Source organism: Ostrinia nubilalis, chromosome 17 (genome assembly GCF_963855985.1).
Source record: "Ostrinia nubilalis chromosome 17, ilOstNubi1.1, whole genome shotgun sequence".
Classification (NCBI taxonomy): Eukaryota; Metazoa; Arthropoda; class Insecta; order Lepidoptera; family Crambidae; genus Ostrinia; species Ostrinia nubilalis.
Genome location: NC_087104.1, coordinates 736,024 through 751,790, shown reverse-complemented (window position 1 = coordinate 751,790; position 15,767 = coordinate 736,024). Strand labels below are relative to the sequence as shown.

General features: G+C 37.4%; 4 protein-coding genes across 10 annotated transcripts in view; 2 read left to right on the top strand and 2 right to left on the bottom strand.

Annotated features, from left to right (window-relative positions):
* LOC135080178 (epidermal growth factor receptor substrate 15-like 1) overlaps positions 1–5,454 on the bottom strand; it is a 41,486-nt gene extending 36,032 nt beyond the window's left edge. Inside the window, exons 1-3 of the mRNA XM_063974860.1 lie at positions 5,386–5,454; positions 4,913–4,957; positions 313–447 (exon numbers count right to left, since the gene is read on the bottom strand). Coding sequence (XP_063830930.1) covers positions 313–447; positions 4,913–4,957; positions 5,386–5,412 — 207 coding nt within the window. The 5' untranslated portion in view covers positions 5,413–5,454. The remainder of the gene's footprint in view (positions 1–312; positions 448–4,912; positions 4,958–5,385) is intronic.
* A 757-nt stretch (positions 5,455–6,211) lies between these two features.
* On the bottom strand, positions 6,212–8,115 carry LOC135079800 (glutathione S-transferase E14-like). Of its 7 annotated transcripts, none has more exons than XM_063974407.1 (5): positions 8,056–8,115; positions 7,021–7,177; positions 6,751–6,948; positions 6,543–6,656; positions 6,212–6,420 (listed from the first exon to the last, which is right to left on the bottom strand). In XM_063974407.1, the coding sequence occupies exons 2-5, from the start codon at positions 7,171–7,173 to the stop codon at positions 6,226–6,228; spliced, it is 660 nt and encodes a 219-aa protein (XP_063830477.1). In that variant the 5' UTR covers positions 7,174–7,177; positions 8,056–8,115; the 3' UTR covers positions 6,212–6,225. The 7 variants fall into 7 exon arrangements, with proteins under 7 accessions (XP_063830477.1, XP_063830475.1, XP_063830474.1 ...); XM_063974405.1 differs by lacking the exon at positions 8,056–8,115 and adding an exon at positions 7,922–8,047; XM_063974404.1 differs by lacking the exon at positions 8,056–8,115 and adding an exon at positions 7,950–8,047.
* A 1,613-nt stretch (positions 8,116–9,728) lies between these two features.
* Positions 9,729–11,532, top strand: LOC135079615 (glutathione S-transferase 1-like). Its single transcript, XM_063974242.1, has 7 exons — positions 9,729–9,921; positions 10,010–10,148; positions 10,342–10,400; positions 10,526–10,667; positions 10,850–11,043; positions 11,225–11,322; positions 11,401–11,532. Exons 1-7 carry the CDS (start codon positions 9,878–9,880, stop codon positions 11,496–11,498), a joined length of 774 nt encoding a protein of 257 aa, XP_063830312.1. The 5' UTR covers positions 9,729–9,877; the 3' UTR covers positions 11,499–11,532.
* Positions 11,533–11,834: 302 nt separating this feature from the next.
* Positions 11,835–13,642, top strand: LOC135079799 (uncharacterized). Its single transcript, XM_063974401.1, has one exon. The coding sequence runs from the start codon at positions 12,237–12,239 to the stop codon at positions 13,572–13,574; it is 1,338 nt and encodes a 445-aa protein (XP_063830471.1). The 5' UTR covers positions 11,835–12,236; the 3' UTR covers positions 13,575–13,642.
* Positions 13,643–15,767: the final 2,125 nt, after the last annotated feature.

The window sequence follows — 15,767 nt, the reverse complement described above, 5'->3', positions numbered from 1 at the left end:
GTAGGTAATTCTTCTATTCATAGAGTCAAGGGCACCTACAAAAGTACCTACCTAAGTTTAAAATAATTTAAGTAAACAAATCCATTAAGAAATTCTTTCAGAAAAATAAATGAAATAGAAAAATTCCAAAGGAAATGAGAATATTTTTTGGAATGCTGATCTTTAGGGAACCTTTCAAGGTATATTAAAATATTACATTATATTTTTTAATGCTTATTATTATAATTTTTTCCTTTATTAAGGACAGAGAAGAGAGACTGAAAAGAATTACCATTAACACACATGAATTAAAATAAAAAGTAATTAATGTACCTTATCAAGGTACCCCTTGCCCGTGGGGTCTGACAGGTCCCAGATCTTGCTAAGGACCACATCGCTGAGGTACGACTTCTTGAGGAACCGAGCCGCATCCAGGGCCTGTATCGCACCGGTGCCCTGAGGATCCACCTGCAAGGAAGCATTGGCACATCAGTATGGTTAACATTGACACGTTAGAAGTATCATGGTCATCTACACTAATATTATATTAAAAAGAGGAATGATTTGATTTTTTGTTTATTTGGAGGGAAAGCTCCAAAACTACTGGACCAGTTTGAAAAATTTTTTCACCATTAGAATCCTTCAAAATCCCAGATGAAAATAGGTTATAAATTATATTTTAGGAGCTGAAAAACATTCTAGATATAATCCTACTATATTATAAATGCGAAAGTTTGGATGTCTGGATGTTTGTTACTCTTTCACACAAAAACTACTGAACGGATTTTGATGAAACTTTACAGTATTATTGTTTATAACCCAGAATAACATTTAGACTATAATTTATGATGATCTGTGACAAACTAAATTTCACGCAGGTAAGCCGCGGGCAAAAGCTAGTTAAATTAAAATATTATGTATTTCATTTTTTCATAGTTAGATAAAAAGACAAGACAATAATCATGTTATGTTTCAAAGATTGAGTGATTATTGATTTCAATCAGGACAAGATTGTAATGCAGTTGATAATTAATTAGGTAATCAGTCTATGTTATCATATAATATACCATTATCTAACTAAGAAATCATCTTCATTGAATTGTTAACTCCAAAACTGTAATTATCTATGATGTAGTAGAAGCTTGAGACCTATTCCAATTAAACGGAAGCTAAATTTTTTACATTCTATTATTTTAAAATGATTATCATGATTGCTCAACCTTTTTTCTTAAAATAAATAAGTAAGTGATCAGTCATTTTTAAAGTTATAGGTATCTGTCTAAGAGCAGTTCAGCAGTTTTTATCATTACTTGATATCTAATCTAAGACAAATAACACATTGACTGAAGTAAAAAGTCATTTTGTAGGCCAGCTAACTTCATCATATCATATCAAATAGTTTATTCACTATGACCTATTATGGTTACAAATATTATTCATGTTTAAAATTATTATGTGTGAATTTTGATACACAATTTTATATCTCTACTTATTTGTATAGTCTGTTAACAAAACTATAACTCAAATACCTAAATCATACCTTTAAATACCAACTTAAAACTTCTTGTTTTAACCACCTTAATAGAGATGCATACAAATAAACTTTATTTCTACAGAGAGTAAAAACTATAAAAAAACATACGGGTCGAATTGAGAACCTCCTCCTTTTTTGAAGTCGGTTGAAAATAGGCTTTAAACTAGACATGCCACGAATATTCGGCTACTATTCGGTATTCGGCCTATTCGGCCACTTTGTTTGGTATTCGGTATTCGGCCGAATAATAGGTACTATTCGGCCGAATACCGAATACCAAATCATGGAAAAAAAGACACATCATATTTTTTTTTTATGCTAGACAAGGCAGGTATTTGACCGCAATCGCACCTTGTGTTAAGTGAGATGCAGTCTAGGATGGTACATATCTGCCCTGTAAGTGCCTATTCACTCTCGCCTTGAAACGATATTAATCAAGATTTGTCTTTATTATCAAATTACAATACTTTAATAAGTAAAATTAATCAGCGGTAAGTTGTTATGGATAAAAACAAGCTTTTCAGCATTTGACGGTAGCAAACGATTACGCTTTTCATCATAAATGATACCAGCTTCAGAAAACAATCTCTTACTATACATGCTACTCCCGGGAGAAGAAAGATAAACTTTAGCAAATTTCGAGAGGTTTGGGTATTGTTTTCATTAGCTGCCCACCACTTGTAAGGATCAGCTTTCCGATCTAGTCGTTTTGATTTCAAATAAAAATCCATCTCATTTGCCACAGTATTCTTCTCCACGTTCTCCTCATCATTACCATTTCGCATATTATCTTTAGCGACTTCCTCAAAGCAGTTCCAGAAACTGTCGTGTATTTCAAATGACTTATCATTTTCGTCCAAGTTTCTTCTCTTACGACGTGGAGAAGAATCGTCATCGGTACTACTGGACTCATCATTACAACTTAGTTTCAGAGCTTCTAGAAGAATTTTTTGTCTTGCTCTTTCTGCTTGAACAAAACCTAGGAAAGCGTGGATCAGCGCGATCCCGCGCGCGATGGAGACAGATCGCAACCTGTCGTATTATTATTTACGCGCTCGACTAGCATGTACTTTGTGCCGAATATTCGGCCGCCGAATATTCGGCGCTTCGGCCGACAGCGTTGCCGAATATTCGGTATTCGGCCAAATCACTATTCGTGGCAACTCTACTTTAAACAAGATATACAACGTGTCCCAAAATTCAACGATAAGTCGGCGCCACAGGGCGGACATAGTCATGGGTACTTTAGGAAAAATAAGAAAAAAAATCTATCTCAATTATTTTTTAAGTTACACAATAAATAATGAAATTCGTCGAAAATTGACACCCCTTATGATATTTTACATTACCACGGCCACAATTTTTCAAGTACTTCTGTTTTTTTGTTTGTATCGGCAACCTAAGTAGTGCTGCTGTCCACCCCAATCCTTAAAACCCCCAGAATCCTTGCAATTTTTACACAAAAGTTAATCAAAATATGATATTTCTTTAAAATTTTGAACGATTTTTACTTTCACTCAACTTTGACTCGTCGTTTTGTAAAAAAAAAGTATGAACACTACTGCGGCAAGTTTTTTATAAAGTTGACGCAACTATCCAAGATTCCAAAATGGTATAATACTCTAAGAAAACTAGTCGCAAAAAAGATATGCGTACCATTTTTACAAGCACTTCGCTTGTTAGTTAGTATGGGATAAATCTTGCAACTGAATTTAAAACCAGTTCTCCTCAACCAATTGAGCTGAAATTTGGTATACTTATGTAAGTACGATGACAATGCAATATTATGGTATCATTGAGCTGGATGGAGTCTGGAGGTGGCCATAGGAACTTCTAAACGAAACGGCGGAATTTCATCTAGTTTAGGTTCGTTGGATTTGTCTTTTCGTGCACTTTAGTGCTAGATGATGTCCAGAGTGCTGATGATGAAGTCAAGAGGTGGCCAGGAGCTGGCCATAGGAACTCCTAAACGAAACAGCGGAAGCTTATCGAATTTGGGTTCGTTGGATTTGTCTTCCCGGGCACTTAGGCCATGAGATTGAGAAACAACTAAAAAGTTTAAAATAAAGTTATAATCGCGCATGGAATTTATTCCTCTTTTTTTCTGTTTGCGCTATTATTTTTATCGTTAAATTCTTTCTTAAAATTTCGCATTAATGCTTGTTTTAAAAAAAGTTTTTTATTATAACTTTATTTTACACTTTTTAGTTGTTTCTCAATTTTATGGTCCAAGTGCTCGGGAAGTCAAATCCAACGAACCTAAATTCGATAAGCTTCCGACATTTCGTTTAGGAGTTCCTTTGGCCAGCTCCTGGCCACCTCTTGACTCATTATCAGGATCCTGGATATCATCTAGCACTAGAAAAGACAAATCCAACGAACCCAAACTAGATGCGATTCCGCCGTTTCGTTTAGAAGTTCCTATGGTCACCTCCAGACTCCATCCAGCTCAATGGTACCATAATAATGCATCGTCATCGTACTTACATAATGTAACCTTTCAGCTCAATCGGTTGAGGAGAACTGGTCTTAAATTCAGTTGCAAGATTTGTCCCACACTAACTAACAAGCGAAGTGCTTGTAAAAATGGTACGCATATCTTTTTTGCGACTAGTTTTCTTAGAGTATTATACCATTTTGGAATCTTGGATGGTTGCGTCAACTTTATAAAAAACTTGCCGCAGTAGTGTTCATACTTTTTTTTTACAAAACGACGAGTCAAAGTGGAGTGAAAGTAAAAATCGTTCAAAATTTTAAGGAAATATCATATTTTGATTAACTTTTGTGTAAAAACTGCAAGGATTCTGGGGGTTTTAAGAATTGGAGTGAACAGCAGCACTATTTAAGTTGCCGATACAAACAAAAAAACAGAAATATTTAAAAGATAGTGGTCGTGGTAATGTAAAATATCATAAGGGGTGTCAATTTTCGAAGAATTTCATAATTTATTGTGTAACTTAAAAAATAATTAAGATAGATTTTTTTTCTTATTTTTCCTAAAGTAGTCATAACTATGTCCATCCTGCGGCGCCGGCTTATCCTTGAATTTTGGGACACGTTGTATGTATAATATGAATAAAATCAACTATTATTTAGGTTCTAAAAGACCTTGTTGAAAGTTTCATAGATACAGTAGTATTTAATATACAACTCTGCAGTGAGTTGAAATATATTAAGGATAAAACATTGGTTTTAAATAAATTATGTGTATGATGACTTTTAAGAACTGATGCAGTACAAATGGTTATGTTCTCATATTATTGATTTATAAGCAACTCCTTGACACACGCAACACCGGAATTAAGTGGCCAAGACGTTTCATAAAATCAATTACTTGCGATCAATTGAGAACGAATACATACAAATTAAACTTACATGCTACTTATAAATTCCACTTACTTGGTGATAATATGCTTCGTATATAGCACTGTGGGTCCCTGCCACCTGCAACGGTTCAATCCACATTTTGGTCACTAGAATTTCACTGGGAATTTATTCACAAAACGTATTTTGAATTGGTATGGGTGTGACATTTCAACACTGTCCCTGACATTCAATGTTCTTTGAAACAACTTGAATTTTACTGGATTTATCAATTATATTACTACAATATAGTATGCTAAATAGCTTAACACTTCAACATAGAATCTAATAATACTCATATTCACGATAAAACATGAACAATTCTAATATTTCTAACGCATCGCAATCACACTCGAGTACGACACTTTGACCAGCAATATTTAAATAAAACCACACTTGAGGACCTACAAGCGAAGATCTAAACGATTGGTATATAAATTAAGTTTCCGTGGGAGATAATAAATAGTTAATTTGCACTATAATAACTATTTAAATCCGATTATTTCTACCTGAGTAGGAGAAGGCAAGGCAGCCATTTTTTACATCTCCTCGTCGACCAATCAATAGCATTCATAGACTACAGAACTTTTGACATTTGAACAACAGACTATACTCCGTTCCATAGACAAGTAAATGCCGCGTTGTAATCAGCTGAAACATAATCGAAAATATCGATTTAATTAAGTTTCTTTTTTGTTTTTGTTTCGCGGGACCGGTCGTTATGGAAATCCTTGAGGGAGGCCTTCCAGCAGTGGACGTCATTCGGCGTCGTATCCAGTTTCGTGTAGCTTCTGCCCCTTATCCCGCCCGCTTGATTCGAAAAGAGCGTTTATTCTGATGCTTTTAGGGCCTCCGCGCCAGTTTGCATTTCCATACATTATTAATATGCCTACCGAACTATGAATGAATTAATGGAAATGTACGGAAATGCACTTGAGTGCGTTGCTCACACCAATTTTTGCGGGCACCTGCGCGAATTTTAGCGAAGGCTCTTGTACGACGCCAAAATCCAATGATTCTACCAAGTTTAAAATGAACTCGGATGGGTAAGTCCCATGGCGTAATGGCGGATGTAATCCCAACTAATATTATAAATGCGAAAGTAACTCTGTCTGTCTGTCTGTCTGTTACGCTTTCCCGCTTAAACCTCGAAACCGATTTTGATGAAATTTGGCATAGAGATAGTTTGAGTCCCGGGAAAGAACATAGGATAGTTTTTATCCCGGTTTTTGAAACAGGGACGCGCGCGATAAAGTTTTTCTGTGACAGACAAAATTCCACGCGGGCGAAGCCGCGGGCGGAAAGCTAGTGTGATATAAATATTAAAAACGTTCATTTAACTAATAACTTTATTGTTTAGAATTAGTCACATATTTTTCTACCATAGTAGCCAGACGTTTTAAACCTCTTAAGTTAATTTCGAAGCAAGGTTGCTGTTGAAGTATCTTCATCCACTCATTAACTTTAGGATGTTGATCCGTTATTGGCACTAAAAGTTGCAATGAACTTATAGTAGTACCGCAGCACAAGTCAGACAGCGTCATCTAATTAACAAAAAAAAAAACAATTATCATCCTATATTAACGCCGCCATTTATTTCGTTAAGTGGTCATTTTAGTCACTCAAGATCATGGTAGGTAATAATAATATAGCGTAATAGCGTTACCTTTTCGCCAGCTAGCCAAGGCTGACTTCTCAGCTGCCCTTCCAAGTAACTTAACAGCCTATACCAATGATCCACGTTGACCGTATTCACAGGCTTGCCGGCAAAATATTCTGTCTGAAATATTACAAGTTTAAATAAAATAAAATTTAATTTTTATTCAACAAATGACTGCAAAACCTTACTGAAAAGATTTTCCGTGAAAACTTACAAAAATTAGGCTGTCAGCTGGAAACAGAAGGCCAGAGTTGAAAAACAGCATCTGGTCAACTCTGGCTCTTGTAAAGTTATCTTCGGGATACAGGTCTTGGTGTTTACTTTGCCGGCAAAGGTGGAGAGCTATAGCATGGCTATCGCATATTACCTGCTTCCCTGTATCTAGTGCAGGAACTTTATGTAGTGGATTTATCTGAAAAATTAACAGGCATGACAAAATTAAATAAGTTGCAAGCTATTAAGCGTACCTAGTTATTGTGTCTACCTTGGAATACAACTCTGTTTTATTTTCTCCCAAAAACAAATCCACTTTTCGAAAATCCAGCTGGATTTTCAATATGGATGCTGTCATCATGACGAACCTTACAGGTGGAGATGCCTCATCTCCATACAACACTGGAACATTACTTAACGACATGGTTCTGAAAATCGTAATTGAAATTTAATAATAATTTCGTAGAAATACAAGACTTACCCGGTCAGTAGGTACATAAACTACACAAAATAGGCACTGGTTTCCTAGCACACAGGCACATTGTTCTTTGATGAGGCGAACAAAAATCTTCAAAGACATTTTTTTAAACCCTAAAAGCATGACTTCACGTACCTTCTATTATAATCAAATATTAAATTTCGCGCTGGTTTTAACGTATTAAAAACATTTCGCAATATAATCATTGTAGATACACAATAGCGACCCTTCTGCTCAGGTAGGTAGACATTAACTCAATGGGTCGCAGGGAAAAATTTATCGCCTCTGTTTATAACAAAAACATTGGAGCGTATTAGGGTTAGTACTCACTCAGAGAGCATTATTGCACTGAATGTGTATTTAGGAGTAGGTAGAGAGGTATATTATTAACTTTATGAAGTAGGTAGAATGTATCATAAAAGTAGGTGAAAGGAAAAAAACACTTTTCATTAATGGTAGATATTATGTCCCGACAAAATAACATACAATTGCTCACATAAACTAATATAATTACTCGTAACTCATCTATTGCTATCATTAAATAGATAATGACTAATGAGGCACGACTATTGATATTGAATACCTACTCAAATATTAAAATCAATAGATCCTCGTACAACCAGTGAAACTCCACCTTTATGTGTAAATGTAGATTTAGCAATTTAAAAAAGATGAATGAGTAAGTAAGTATTACGTCACAAATTATACAGGATTCATATTACTTTATTCTGTCTGCTCATATTACGGTTCTTCTGCAACTCACAGTTTCACTAATTCGAACAACACGATTATTTTACGCAGACAAAGATATTTTATTGAATTACGTACGACCGCCCAGTATCGCCTAGTGCCTCTGTTAATGCTTCAAAAAACGTGTTTTGCAACTGGTTTAACGACACAATCGACGAAATCATATTCAGATTATGTAGCATGCAGCCGTATAGGTATAGTTATTATTTATAAATACCTATTCATAAAGTTAATCATATTCATGATCTTCATTCATAACCTCAGATCATAGAAAGAGAATAGATATGAAGTCGCGCGTAACTACAACGAGAACCAGTGTCCCCACATTTCCCCCACCACAGCTCCCACACACACATTCAACTGTGTAAAAACAAAGCGACTGAGAGTCTACGACAACATGTGCAACCGGCTTAAAAGTGCTGTGATTGGCCAGAAGGCGTGCCTTATGGCCAATCAATGGCCGCGTGACGTGACGCACACTTTGAAAAAAGCAATTAGAGAGAAGAAAGATAAAATGGAGTCGATAAGATATCGATACTTTAAATCCTGGGGGCAAGGCTCGAAATTGGTTTAAAAAATGCTTGTATGAAAACCTTTTTATTATTATACGTTATTATTATGTTCTTTAACGATTTTTGCATAAAGGAGTCAGTTCCATTTTGTATGGACGAAAAACTCAGAATCAATTATTGGGACTAAATGAAGTTACCTTATATTAATTTACCCCAACCAAAGCTCAATGTCGTTATCGATGGAGTATAGAAGTTATAGATAGACTGACGAAGTTTGTATGAAAAGTCATGGGCTTAACCCATGACTTTTAGGTACTTGCGATTTTTACCAGTATTTACAATATTGGTAATATAATTATTATTTAGGTACTTTAATAATAATAACAGGATCACTGTAATTATTATTAACTACTATCGCGCATTAACTTTTTAATTATGGCGAAATTCGTACCGCCTATGTTTATCAAAAATAATGCCTATATTATTAGGCTTTCAACTAGCTCTTATAGTAATTACATAGTTGACAGTTACTAGTCCCTTCTACTATTGTTATTGTTTTTGTAAAAACTTAAAAATCGCAAGCAACTCATGATTTTTTCATTCAAAATTAGAAAATAGAAAATAATAATTTACTTCTATTTATCGATAATAGGAAACCGTATTAGAACACGAGCCCTGCACTATGTTACGACCGGCACATGCGGCCGTACTGTGTATTTTCACGCGTCAGTGGATATCGGAAGAAATAAAATACATTGCGCAGTAGTTACGCATGACATAAAGTGGTTGCTAACTAAATCGTCAATGTACAACGTGTTTGAATTTTTATCACCACTGATTTCGATATCGCAGTAACTGTTACGGCACTGAATTCGCTCGTAAAAATGTTTAGTTTTTTTTATTTATAAGCAAAATACCAATGGATTTGCAATACTTACATGTGGTAAATGACTTCATTGTTCCTGTAGTTCTTCGTTTCACTTATGTTATTGCACGTTACGACGCATCATCCAACAATATCGGAGAACATTTCCTCAGTACGACTGAATCGCGACTAACCTGGCGTCGCGGGCGATGTTCGTTTCTGGGCATATCGCGGAGACACGCGCCACGCCCCCGTTTCACATCTATTCCCTTCTATGATCTGAGTTCATAACTAAGTAGGAAGGAGTTTTGATTAGACTTTATTTTTTAAAGCTAAATAGCTTGTCACGAAAAACACCTCCGGCTGACTTATTCTGTTCTGACATAACAATCAGCTCGATCCAATTTGAATTAAAATTAAAATGTGATTTTACTGGATTTTACATAATATTCTACAATATAGCAATAATTTATTCATTTTAGACAAAATTTTATGATGAATTTTACTTCAAGAGAACAGAACAATGGGCACAAGTAGCAGTAAAAATGTGATCACTTCTGGTCTAAAGTGTGTTTTCACATTGTATAATGTTAAATTGTGATTTTAATATAGTCCATCGGTAAACTTAGCTGTTAAATAAACTAAAAAATTCCAGACATTGCACATTATGGAAAACCGATCGGAGTCCGCCGTGTCGCGCCGTGATGATGGCTCTGGACGCGATGAACCTCAGCATCACGGAAGTCGACGTAAACATGGACAAAGGAGAACACAGAGGGCCTGAATTGTCTATTGTGAGTTATCCACATTTTTCGAAGTCGCATAAATTAAGGCGAGTCTCCTACAACCCTGTTTTGTATTTTCTAAATACATACCACAGTAACATGCCATTTGATACGAAAACAATTTGTTAAACATTTCCTTTCCTTTATAAATCAACTGCTGTAATCTGATGTTCTGTGAATGTTTATTTTTATTTATTTACAGTACAATCCACTTCAGACTTTACCAATATTCAAAGACAAAGAACTTATTTTAAGTGACAGGTACTTATTATTATTTAATTTCATGTTGTTCTTGTTAGTTACCTACTAACTTTAAATAACAATTACTTACGTAAGTAACACCCTATTCTATCATAAAATCATTACTTGAACACAACTTTTTCCAGCCATGCTATCACCTCGTACCTAGCAACACGGTACTGCAGCGCCGGGAAGTTTCTGCCGAAGGATGCCGGAGGCCGAGCAATCATTGACCAGCTGATGCACTACGACAGCGGCATCTTGTATCCTCGGTTTCGGGCAGCGGCAGTTAGTACAACCTTAATCCTTCAAGCTCCGCGAATCTCGACACAATAGATAAATCAATTGTTACACGGCAGCCGGCTACCGCTTGGGGGCTGAGGGTTAAATTCATATTACAATAATGACATAAATAATAAAAAAATACGCTTTAATGCTTATCAAATTTCCTTGTTTTCTAAATTTTCCAGTATCCGATCCTCTACGAGAACTGCAGATTCGTGATGCCACAGCAGGTTTGCGAGATCGAATGTGCGTATCGAGACCTGGAGTGCATGTTGGTAGGACGCACGTGGCTGGGTGGCAGCTGGCCAACGCTGGGTGACATCACCATCGCCGCCACTCTCAGTACGCTGAACGTGCTCGTTCCTATAGACAAACTACGGTAATGACGCTTACTCTTGAGCACAATGCATGTTTATTATTCATTAAACAGTTTTTACTTGTATTTACCAGCGGTAATGTTGAAGATCTTTTATTTTTTGACTTGGGTACCTATACTATAATTTTATTTCTATAAAAAATTTAATTAATTAATATTTTTTATTTCGTGGAAACTTTTTCAGGTACCCGCGGTTGTTCAGCTGGCTTTATCGAATGTCTGAAGAGATATATTACATCACAGCCAATAAAAAGGGCCTTGGCGAGTTCTCAAGAAGAATAGGCGAGTTATTCGAAGTACAAAAGTGTTAATTGTAAAAATGGAGATTATTTTCTGACGATTTGTGTTTGTCGCAACCAGATCGCGGCTGTATAAGTGATGACAGTGAGTTCAAGTGTCCGCGGAGCTCGATCAGGCGTCGCGCTGGTGTTCCTGAGAAAGAAAACAAAAAAGATTAAATTATAAATATGAATTATAAAAGATCTAAAAGAATGACTAGTATTATTAATTTGACTGTAAGTAGATAACAACTCACAGTAAATATAATTAGTACAAACTTGCATGACTTCCAATTAATGCTATAATCAAAGCTAGTGCATCACGCTACCATTTCCTTCGAGTGGATGTTTATTCAAACCAAAACGTAAAGCTGTTGGTATGGTAGACAAGTCACTAATTAATCATCTTAAAATTTTTCGATTATGATTGCATAATATGTATGAGCACATCACTACTGTGGAATCCACCTGTCAATCTGTCAGTTTATTCTTTGTGTCAAAAATGTGTCACTCCGCTTCTCCAATGGTCCAATGGAAATTATTTCAATAATTTTGTTGTGAGGGAGGAGGGATGAGGCGACGAGTAGTGAGTGAACAGTGCTAATTACAATTACTTATGTAGATTATCAAACCTAGCTCTCTATTGTTCTCATAAGTTCACAGGGAAAATGTAAAAAGTTCGCAACTGACGACGTTTCTCACGGAGAGCGAAGAAAGTTTACGTGAAAGGTCGCACCAGTGTTTGTGATCGTGTTTCGTGTCTCCGTTCGGTGCGATCATCATTATCGAACGTGCTGACACTCAACAAACCCGAGTGTTACGCTATGCTAACGTAAGTCGACCGGATTATCGGTATTTTATCTGGGCGATCTCCGCCGTTTGGAAAGCTGAATCACTTTCTCGCGTTGCGCACCAGCGATGTCGGGGTTCCAGGCGAGCGACACGATGCCCAAACTCGGGCACGTGACGGACCTGCGGGAGCAGTGGCTGGTGCGCGCGGACGGCGCGCTGGCGCACCGTCTGCAGGACCGGGAGATCTCGTCGCACCTCTGCGAGAACCGCTTCCGCAACCAGCAGATCCGCGAGGACTTCCCCGTGGCGCTCAGCGAGCAGCGCGGCTTCGAGCACGAGGTGCGCCTGCGCGAGCTGGCGCGGCGCCGCCAGGCCGACGTCGACGAGGAGATCGCGCGGGAAATGGCCGAGATCAACCTGCGCCGGCAGCGCCGCCAGCGCTCCGCCGACCTGCTGCAGCAGCCCTGCTCCTCGCGCGCGCCCCCCGCGCCGCCCCACCCCGCATCCGCCGCGGTCGACCTCGACCCCGAAGAGCTGGGCCTGTCTGTGGCGGAAATTGAGGAGATGAGGCGACGGCTGGAGCAGGAAGAAAAGGATGCGAGATTAGCGAGGGAACTGAGTCATGAGGCACAGGGCCACGACGCCTTGTTAGCCGACATGAGGTGTGCGGTCGAGGCTCAGGACGGGGAGCTGGCCCGGCTGCTGCAGGAGAGGGAGTACAAGAAGCTGCAGCGAGCCAAGGAGAAAGCTCGGCAGAAGGCTCTTCTGAAGAAGCAGCAGCGGCTGGCCCAGCAGCAGCAGGGGCCCTTGCCCCACCCGCCGGAAACTGAGCCCCCCTCCCCGCAGACCACTCTTTGTGATGCATACAGCAACCCCCGAGACATGATAAGAGATAACAGGCTCAGATTATGTAAATCGGTTGACTCCGACTTGAACTATGTTGAGCCTTTTGAAAAGGAGCACATTCAGTCAAAAGCTAGTGCGTTACAGGCGAAAGAAATCTCCAGCCAGTATTACTCCCAACAGCCCAGCTCTTCCACCACCGAAAACGCTTCGCAATCTCACAACAGATCTTACGATTCCGATTTGCGACCGCCGAATGTTAGCACACAACACAGGCAACCTCCTCCTCCTCCTACGACTGGGAAGAAGCCTCGCTTCCCAGATCCAGTTAGTATCCGACCCGCCTCACACTATCCCACGGACAATACTCTACCGGTGGATGAGAACTCTACAAATGTGTCAAACATGTCTCACAGTTACAGTGAGAATAACAATCTATACAGTTCTACGTTCCCCCCAGACCAAGGCAGTACACACCCTGACCTGTCCAACCGTGACAGAGGTTACGACCCTTCTAAAAGGTTGTCCATCATATCCGACATAACAGCTGAAGGTCTTGCTAAAAAGAAAACAAAGCAAGCTGAAATGCACAAGAAGAGAAAAGGGTGCAAAATACAATGAATACTTTGAATCTCATTTTTGATACTATCTGATTAATTTGTGAATCTTTTATGGTTTTTTAAAGGTTCATACAGACTAAGAACAGCACATGTTAAGTGATTTGTGATCTGACTTTTGATTCATTTTTTACAAGTGTTTTAGTTTTTTTTAATACCCCCAGTTACTTAGTCAGTATGCATCTTAATTTTCGCAGTCTAGTTATTGCTAGCAGCTATTTATTTTTGTACTGGGCCAGATTCCATGCAATATACTTTTATTTTAGTCATCTCCTACCCAGCTGAAAGTAATAATTCTATTGAATGGTACTGGATTGTGAATTGATTGATATGCCATATTTTAAGATAGTTTAAAGCTATTTTTTCCGACAGTATAACTGTAAGTTAATGAGGATATTGAGATGACTAGCTTTATAGAATGAATAACTCTGGAATCTGTCCCTTGCGGAGCCAGTGGGTAGACAGCAGCGTTGCCAGTTTTTTTTTTCGCCAAGTCGGGACTTTAGTACTTTTTGAGTGAAAATAGCGGGATTCTTCCGTCAGAAGCGGGACATAGTAAAAAAGGTATATAATCAAAGATTTTTCAAATATTTATCTTTTTATTTGACTTAAAATTACGTTAACGTGACAATAGATAGCAAAACTAGCCATAGAAAATGTATTTTAACAAAAAAATAATATTTAAATCAGATTTACTCTATCGTTAAATTCGTCTTTAGAATAATATGGCGTTTCAAACAGTAGTCTGGTGAAGTGAGTGTCTCTCTCCGAAAAGCGGGACAGAGCCTGTCCCGCGCGGGACATTTAAATTTGATTTAAAAATCGGGATGTCCCGCCAAAATCGGGACGTCTGGCAACGCTGGTAGACAGGTGTTTACAGAGTACCTGCAGTAACCAATGAGCCATTTTATAACCCTAAGGACCTTACTGTGCCTTATTTTAGTAATAAGATTATATAATAACTTTATTACATTCCAGTTATGTGATTGATTTGATTATCTTTCTCTTTGATTGAAACCTGATGAAAAATGTAGGACTCTAATTTATACTGAATCTCTATTATTTTTAGGTACTATTTTGTAAGAAAACTTGCTCAAATTGAAAATTGTAACCAGTAGCTTACCCTTTGTGGTGGTGGAATTACTAAAATATAATTTTTGTACTTAAAATCTGTAAGACTGATAAAGATAAAATTGCATCATGAGTATCAGATATTGTCATTGATTACCTAATTTTGATTATCTTAGTTTTTATCTCATTCTCATTACTAAATACTCTTTAACATAAACTACATTGAGTAGTTTCACTTTCTACTGGAAAGGCAGAGTCATAATTTACTAATTACAGTTTCATTTTTATAATGTATCAATTAATATAAGCATTGGTTTGTTATTTTTTCTTATTGGTATTTAAAGATAGAAAGCAAAGCAAAGCAATCTAATTACTTTAATTTACACTAGCGGCCGCCCGCGACTTCGTACGCGTGGATCTCGTTTTACCCCCCATTCATCTATCTTACGCGGTTCAGATTTTTTCATACAAATGTTTTTTCCCGCTAACTCCCGTTCCCGTGGGAATTTTGCAATAACCTGTTGTAACTAAGCTTCAAGTTTACTAAGGTACCTGCATGCCAAATTTCAAGCGTCTAACTTAAGCGGTTTAGATTTTTTCATACAAATGTTTTTTCCCACTAACTCCCGTTCCCGTGGGAATTTTCAATATCCTGTTGTAACTAAGCTTTAAGTTTACTAAGGTACCTGCATGCCAAATTTCAAGCGTCTAACTTAAGCGGTTTAGATTTTTCATACAAAAGGATTTTCCCGCCAATTCCCATTCCCGTGGGAATTCGTAAGTAGCCTATAACCTGCCCAGGAGTATGAAAAATAATTGTACCAAGTTTCGTCAAAATCCGTCCAGTAGTTTTTGTTTCTATAAGGAACATACAGACAGACAGACAGACAGACAGACAAAAATTTTACTGATTGCATTTTTGGCATCTGTATCGATCACTAATCACCCCCTGATAGTTATTTTGAAAATATATTTCATGTACAGAATTGACCTCTCTACAGATTTATTATAAGTATAGATTATGTTATCAAAAGAAAAACAGTTTGTTACTTTAAAAATAATCTATATTGAATTGATTTATTATTAGGATATTGTATACCTAATGCAAATAGGGTCATTATTTAAG